We start from the raw sequence: 8,749 nt of genomic DNA on the forward strand, positions 1-8,749 counted from the left end.
GATAGGATATACACAAGTGATAGTAACAAACAAGTCAGGATGCACACAAGTAGCAGTGACAGAGAAGATAGGGTGCATAAAGTAACAGTAATAAACAAGGTATGATGCATATAAGTAATAGTAATAGACAAGGCGGAATGCATGTAAATAATAATAGCAAACAAGGTAGGATGCATGTAAATAATAGTTACAAACAAGGTATAAAACAAATATGTAGTAGTGCATACAAGGTAGAAAACATGTACATAACAATAGCGACCAAGGAAGAAGACACGTGTGTAACAGTAACAAAGAAGGTAGAAGGCATGCATATACTAGTAACAAATAATGTAGAATAAATATATGTAACAATAATAAATAAGGTAGAAGACATGTATGTAACAATAACAAATAAGGTAGAACATATATATATAACAATAATAGATAAGGTAGAAAGTATGTAATGTAAAGTCCAACTCCTATTCTTACCACATGGAAACACCCATCGTTCCCTCTCATATCAAATAGTATGGAAACATCCATCATGTCAATATCATATCAAATTTTACAAAAATATCCATTGTGCCAATATTATATAAAATCGCACGGAAATACCCACCGTGAAAAATATCACAACAAGGCCGAAACATGATCTTTCACATAAATACGGAAGCTCAAACAACACAAGAATAACATCTATAGATATGTGTTTGTGATATAAGGTACGACTACAATCAATTCAAGTATATCAACAATCCAAGAATAGCTCATCAAACTCATTTAAGGTATCATAAGCTAAAACATGATCTCTAGCAAGGATAATCATGCTCATGTGGTCATAGAAATCAAGTAAACCGAGCATGAATAACCATGGAACACACATATACATTCGTCACCTTGAATTTGCGTCACCCCCACATAAATAATAACATACCTAGTATAATCCCACATAGTGGGGTCTGGGGAGGGTAGTATGTATGCAGACCTTACCCCTACCTTGTGGAGATAGAAAGGCTGTTTCCAATAGACCCTCGGCTCAGGAAAGCAAAAGCACCACATTAATGAATGAAAAACAACAAGGTGCAACAACGAGAAGCCATGTAAAAGTAGCATAAAAAATAACAAGATAGTAAAATGACCGAAATAAAAGAAATGACAGGTAGTCATAGAAATCTAATACCAACAGAACACAAAAGTATGTACTAATACTACTGGTATGAACAAAGAAAATACCAGATTACCTAACCTACTGCCCTAATCCTTGACCTCCACACCTTCCTATCACGGGTCATGTCCTCGGTCAATTGGAGTTGCGCGATGTCTTGCCTAATCATATCTCCCCAATTTTTCTTCGGCTCTCTCCTTAAGCCCTCTAATGCCAACCTCTCACACCTCCTAACTGGGGCGTCTGTGCTTCTTCTCCTCACATGTCCAAACCATCTAAGCGTCACTTCCCGCATCTTGTCCTCAATAGGGGCCACACCCACTTTGTCCCTAATAACTTCAATCTGAATACCTTCATCTTCTGGACATGAGAGCTCTTGACTGGTCAAAAATCAGCCCCATACAACATTGTCGGTCTGGCCACCACTCTATAGAACTTACCTTTAAGTTTTGGTATCACCTTCTTATCATAGAAAACCCTGGAAGCAAGTCTCCATTTCATCTATACCGCCCCAATACGATGTGTGACATCTTCATCAATATTCCTACCCCTTGTATAATAGACCCAAGGTACTTAAAACTTCCTCTCCTAGGCATGACTTATGAATCCAACCTCACCACCCATTCTACTCTCTGAGTCGTACCACTAAACTTACACTCCAAGTATTCTGTCTTGGACCTGCTCAACTTGAAACTTTTAGACTCTAAGTCTGCCTCCACACCTCTAACCTCGCGTTAACACTACCTCAGGTCTATCAATCAATACAATGACATATGCAAATAACATGCCTCACAACACCCCCTTTGAATATTGCACTTCAATAAGCCCATTGCCAGGGCAAACAAAATGAGTTGAGTGTCAATCCCTAGTTTAACCCCATCATGATTGGTAAATAGTCTGAGTCCCTTCCAATTGTCCTCACCCCGGTCTTAGCTCCATCATACATGTCCTTTATCGCTCTAATGTAAGCAATAGACTCACCTTTATTCTCCAAACATCTCTATGGGACCTCCCTCGAGACTTTATCGTAATCCTTTTCTAAGTCAATGAACACCATATGCAAGTCCCTCTTCCGCTCCCTGTACTGCTCCATCAATCTCCTAACAAGATGAATGACTTTCATAGTAGAATGTCCCGGCATAAACCCAAATTGATTCTCGGAAACATACACACTCCTCCCTCACCCTGAGCTCCCCTACCCTCTCCCAGACTTTAATAGTATGAATAAGCAACTTGATACCCCGATAATTATTGTAATTTTGGATATCACCCTTATTCTTGTACACGAGAATCATCACACTCCATATCCATTATTTGGGTATCATTTTCATCATAAAAATGACACTAAATAACCTAGTAAGCCATTCTAAGCCCACCATTCCTGTACTCTTTCAAAACTCCACCTGGATTTTATCGGACCTGGTCGCTTTTCCCCTGATCATCTTATGCCTAGCCCCCCTCGACCTCCTCAACTCTAATTCGCCTACAATACTAAAAGTCACAAAAACTCTTAGAGGATTCCAATAACCAAGCACAATGTTCCTGTCTCCCTCCTCGTTCAAGAGACCATGGAAGTATGTCTGCCACCTCCGACGAATATGCCCCTCCTCCAACAAAACTTTACCTATTTCTACCTTGATGCATTTCACTTGGTCCAAGTCATGGGATTTTCCTTTATCTCACCTTGGCTAGCTTGAACAACCTCTTATCTCTACCCCTGACCTCAATTTCTTCATAAAAATGACCAAAAGCTGTAGTCTTGGCCGACGTAACTGATAACTTTACCTTCTTCTAAGCATTCTTATACCACTCCCTATTCGTCTTCTCATCCTCGTCTATGCTATCAACTAGCTTCAGATATGCTTCTTTCTTAGTTTTCACTTTTCCTTGGACCTCTCCATTCTACCACCAGAGAAGCCTTTCGAGAACCTTAATACCTCTATAGCAGCTTCCCTAATGCAATGCGCAGTCATGGTCTACATAACCCCGTGTCCCCACTACTCCTCCAAGCCCCCATAGTCTGTAGCTTAGCCCCCAACTTATGCGCTTTGTCATCAATCAAGGCTCCCCACTTGATCTTAAGTTGAACACACACTGCCCTCTTCCTCCTCTTCCTCGATATATCAAGGTCCATGACCAAGAGCCTATGAAGGTTCGTGAGGTTCTCACCCGAGAATACCTTACAATCAGTGCAGAGACCCTTATCGGACTTCCTGCAGAATAGATAATAAATCCGTGTCTTGTCCACTGAACTCCAAAAGGTGACCAAGTGTTCCACATTCTTCAAAAAACCTGAGTTAGCTATCACCAAATCAAATGCTCTACCGAAATCGAGCAGTGAAGTCCCTCCTCCGTATCTATCCCCAAAACCAAAGCCACAATGCACATCATCATAACCCCCAACCTTCGCTCCAATGTGGCCATTGAAATTTTCTTCTATGAAAAGCTTCTCAGTGTGCAGTATACCGCGTACCATCTCATCCAAATCCTCCTAGACACGCCTTTTGAGTTCCTTATCCAAGCATGCTTGAGGTGTGTATGCACTGATATGTTCAAAATAAATCCTCCAATAACTAGCTTAATAATCATCAGCCTGTCATTCACCCTCCTAACCTCCAACACATTTCCCCGTGCTCCTTATCAAGAAAAATATCTACCCCGTTTCTAGCCCCCACACTTCCAGAGTACCATAGTTTAAACCCGTCCACATCCCGCGCCTTAGCTCCTACCATCTAGTCTCCTAGACACAAGCTATATTAATCTTCCTCTTTTGGAGAATCTTCTCTAACTCTATAGACTTTCCAGTCAAAGTTCCTATGTTCCAAGACCCAAATCTTAGCATGGAAGCTCCCTTAACCCTCTTACATCCCTTGGCCTCCACACCCTCATCCTCATAGCCCCCCCAAAGGACAAGACCTTACCCTGTAATCATTCAGCTAAGCCACTATAATCCAAGGGACACTATGCACACATTACCCAAAACAAGCGACGAGTTAAAAATAAAAGCAATAAAAGAAATATAATCTACAATTAAAAGTTACAAAAATAGGCAAAACTACTAAAGGATAAACTAGAATCGGTGATATAAGAAAAATAAGCGATATATCGAAGGCACAAACAAAGATTTAAGATAAAAATATAAACAGGTAGGTAAGTCTCTTACTAAATCGACTAATTCGTTAATGCTAGAGCAAATGAAAGTAAATACGGACATGGTACAAAATGACAATTAGCAGACAAGAAGATAGTATTAAGTTAAAAAAGCAAATATCAAGACAACCGAGGAACGAGAGAACCTGGATTGAAGCACCTGCAGTTATGATGCTAGAGACGATGGTGTCAAACACAGTGGCCGGAAAAATAAGGCTCACTAGAAAACTACCTCGAAATATTGGAACACGTTGAGCTGGCTTGGAAATGGGAGAATCAGGACCGCTAGAAGAGGTGGCATACAGTAAGAAAAGAAAGTGCCGGCAAAAATGAGTATAGCTTCACCGGAAAAGTCTAGTCCGGCCGGCCCTATTCCCTATGTGCATATTCGAAGAGATGCATCCACACACCCACCAACAAGGGAGAAGAAAATAGAGGGAGAGAGAGAGATAGAGAGAGAGAGAGAGAGAGAGAGAGAGAGAGTGATGGGGGTTAATGCTGCCGCTGTTATGGTCACCAGTGATGGGGGAGAAATAGAGATAGAAACGGAGAGAAAAGAAAAGAAAGAGAAGAGGGGACAAGGGGATGGGAAAAAAGAGAGAAGAAAGAGAGGCCTACCTATAAGGGAGGTGGTCGCCGATGGCTAGGTTGGTCGCTAGATGTAGTGTTACCGGTAAACAGTCGGAGAGAATCGAGAGTCAGAGAGGCCTACAACAATTATCACTTATTAGGAAAATTTCCTCAGACCAAAGCTAGACAAGACACTTACCTTATCCGAGCTAGTATAATGCTCCAAATTAGGATTTCTCTTTATAAATTACATACAACAGGCTCAAATCTAGCTAAATAATACTCAATAAGCTCAAATAATGCTTTAGGAAGCTATCTCAAATAAAACAGCTCCAATCTTTAGTGAATTATTGAAAAGTCAATAAAAGTCTATCCCGACCCATTTTATCAAATCCAAAATTAAAATCGGATCCTGACTACACGTGATTCATGGAACCTAAATCTATAATCAAAATATATTTTGATGTCATTAGCATTCTTAAATCAACAATTCTCCATTTCTAGGTTTTTTTTCACTCTCGCTTGATTTCTCCCAATTTTTTGATTTCATGTTAAAATGAATGATAGATCCTTGACTTGATGGAAAAAATGAATAAAATTACTTACTCCAATTTTGAATTCTCCTTCGAAAATATCCCAAATCAGAGTTGTGTAGCTCTCAAACTGATTAAATAAGTGAAGACCATGAAATGGGGTATTTATACTAAAATCTGAAATCTGCATAGGAAATCGGTCGCCACATCGCGCCATATAATCGGTGCCCCACATGGATCCTTGCACCATATATTCAGAGCCCTAGGCGGCACTTTGCAGTTTCAGGCGGGACAACAACCGCCTTGCATTGCAAGGCGCGACAACATCGGCGTCCTTTAATAAAATAGCCGTAACTTCATGCTCAGATGTCAGAGTGACAAACTGTTTGAACCAAAAAAAAAATACACTCAAAAGGATATAATACCATTAAAACCTCATACAAAAATACTTTATATATTGGGATATATTCTCTTTCGAAATCAAGTCAATTGCAGAAAAGCCCTGTTTAAGCAACTCAATTATTCCAAAACTTGCCCCAAACGCGTCAAAACTCACCCTATCCCCTTGGGACTCCATCCAATCATTCCTACAAGTCTAAATAACCTATATGTACTTGTTCAATGGCTCAAAACATACACAAAAATATCACAACAAAGAATAGAGGCTAAAATCGAATAGAATTTCTCTCGAGTTGTTAAATCTTCATTCTTTCAAAAGAGTGTCCAAATCACATTTAGAAACTTCAGATTAACTCTAAACTTTGAAATGAAGTCCAACTAAAATTTGTAGACCTATCCAAAAATCTTATAACACCAATTAGAGTCGAATATCATCAAAGTCAACTCTTGGGCAAACTTATGAACTCTTAAGTTCTTCAAATTGCCAAATTTCAACAAATGGTATTGAATTTTATCACGACCCAAAATCCCGACCAATCAAGGTCGTGATGGCGCCTAACACCGCTTGCTAGGCAAGCCAACACACAATAGAAAACACTAAGGGACTGCAATAAATAACTAATGACGGGATAATAACATAGTGTAAAAGAAATTCTAAAATAAACATGACCAGTCTAAAACAAACATTTAACGTAAACCATCCCAAAATTTGGAGTCACAAGTACATTATATTTTGGAGTTTACTACATACACTGTTCTTAAAGAAATACAACACTGTTAGAAAAGTTGAAACAATATAATATAAATAAGAAGACGACTCATGGTTTGCGAGCGGAATGTAGCTCTACCTCGAATCACCTATCCGGTATCTGCTACGCACCTCCCGGGACTCCGCTAGTAACGATATCTGAATCTGCACAAGGTGTGCAGAAGTTTTGTATGAGTACAACCGACTCAATGTACTCAGTAAGCGTCGAGCCTAACCCCGAGAGGTAGTAACGAGGCTAAGAAAAAACACCTACAATAAACCTGTGCAGTTATAAATCAAGAAGTAACGAAATAACAGATAGAGTATCAGATACAACAATAGAATAATAACAAGTGAAAGGGATAACAAGTACACAAGTAAAGGGGCATAAAATCGGAAACATAGAGAAAAGCGTCATTGAGTAAGCTTCTTTCAAAAGTAAATAATGAAACTACTATTCTAAGTCCACTTTCCAAATATCAAAGTAAAGAAAAATGAAATTAATAAAATTGCACGGCATCACCCTTCGTGCTTTTACTCTCATCCTTACATATGATGTAAAAATAATTACATGATATTACCCTTCGTGTTTTTACTCTCATATTCACATAATAATATAAAAACAAGCACAGAAACACCCTTTGTGCATTTTCTCACGTTCAATCAAACAATAAAATCAATATATAAATAAGGCATGGAAATACTATTCGTGCACAATCACTCTTCCTCATAAGCATGGCAATACTCTTCGTGCATTTCTCTCTTCCTCACCAAGCAATCACATGCAACACATTACCAAGCAGAATGGGAAGCAAATTCAACATCAACAATAGCATTTGAACACAACTCATCACATGAGAATCTTCCAACAAATAGCACAAACAACCAAATCGACAATTCAGCGATCTCAACATAGAAAATAACATGAACATGAGCAATTAAAGAATTAAACAATCTATCTAAAGCATGAAAGACATAATACACAATTAACATGGCACAAATAGGGCTAATTCTACCCACATGATTATCCTATAGCCAACACATATACACCTGTCACCTTGTATATACGCCACCCCAACACATACATCACATAGCAAATAGACTCGATTCTATCCTATTTCCCTCAAATCAAGGTTACCAAGATATTTACCTCTTTCCGGAGCACAATCAATAATCCAACACGACTTTTAATTTAGAACAAGCCTCCAAACCAATCGGATCTAGTCAAATATTGTTCAAACAAGTCAAAACAACCTTTAGAAACTACTCACGAATGAAAAAGGTTCAATCTTTAATTGAAAACGTTAACAAAAAGTCAACCTGGGTCTAAGTGGTCAAAATTAAAATTAAGACCAAATCCCGATAACCCATTCACCCCGAGCCCGGATATGTGATTTGTTTTGAAATCCGACCTCAATTCGAGGTCTAAATCGCAATTTTACAAATTTGCTATATTCTACCCAAAACCCCTAATTTCTACTTTGAAATTCTTAGATTTGATGATGAAATTCATAAAAATATAATTGAATTAAATGAAAACAAATTAATATTACTAACTTATGAATTTGGGAAGAAATTTCTCTACAAAAATCACCTCTATGGAGTCTAGGGTTCAATAATTTTGTAAAATCAGCAAAGTCCCGAAATCCCCAAATTTTACCCAGTTGTATCGCAATTGCGAACTCTTGTTCGCAATTGTGATGTTTGCAAAAGCGAACAACTTCTAAGCCCTTCAGCTCTCGCAATTGCGACCAAAACATTGCATTTGCGAAATTCCCCCTAGTGCAAAAGCGATACAACCTTCACCTTTGCGAAGCTATCTAGCCCACCCTTGAGTCGCAAATGCGATGACTTGATCGCAAATGCGATGCCATCTAGCTCACAAATGCGACCCCTGCTTTGCAAAATCGAAGCTCTTAGTTCCCATTTCCCCTTCGTAAATGCGAGCATGCCTTCGCAAAAGTGGAGCTCGCATTTTCAAACAAGTCTTCGCATTTGTGAAACCTGCAAACTAACCACACCAGATGTCGCATCAACTATATAAAACTACCCGTAATACATCCAAAACTCACCCGAGCTCCCATCTAAATATCCACACAAGTGTAATAACATCATACAAACTCACTCGCAAGCTCCAATCATTAAAACGACATTAAAATTCAAGAATCAATCACTAAAATTCAAGATTTTTAAGTTCAAAACTCA

The 8,749-nt window shown here is 38.8% G+C and overlaps 1 protein-coding gene across 1 annotated transcript; it reads right to left on the reverse strand.

The window, feature by feature from the left end:
* Positions 1-3,113: 3,113 nt before the first annotated feature.
* LOC104098813 (uncharacterized) lies at positions 3,114-3,620 on the reverse strand. The gene has a single exon (XM_009605643.1). The coding sequence runs from the start codon at positions 3,618-3,620 to the stop codon at positions 3,114-3,116; it is 507 nt and encodes a 168-aa protein (XP_009603938.1).
* Between the last annotated feature and the right edge of the window lie 5,129 nt (positions 3,621-8,749).

The sequence above is a fragment of the Nicotiana tomentosiformis genome, chromosome 8 (genome assembly GCF_000390325.3).
Source record: "Nicotiana tomentosiformis chromosome 8, ASM39032v3, whole genome shotgun sequence".
NCBI classification, from domain to species: domain Eukaryota; kingdom Viridiplantae; phylum Streptophyta; class Magnoliopsida; order Solanales; family Solanaceae; genus Nicotiana; species Nicotiana tomentosiformis.

Bases quoted from the DNA above. Each gene is read 5' to 3' on its own strand.
- LOC104098813 (XM_009605643.1), bottom strand. From the start codon at position 3,620: ATGGTACGCGGTATACTGCACACTGAGAAGCTTTTCATAGAAGAAAAT.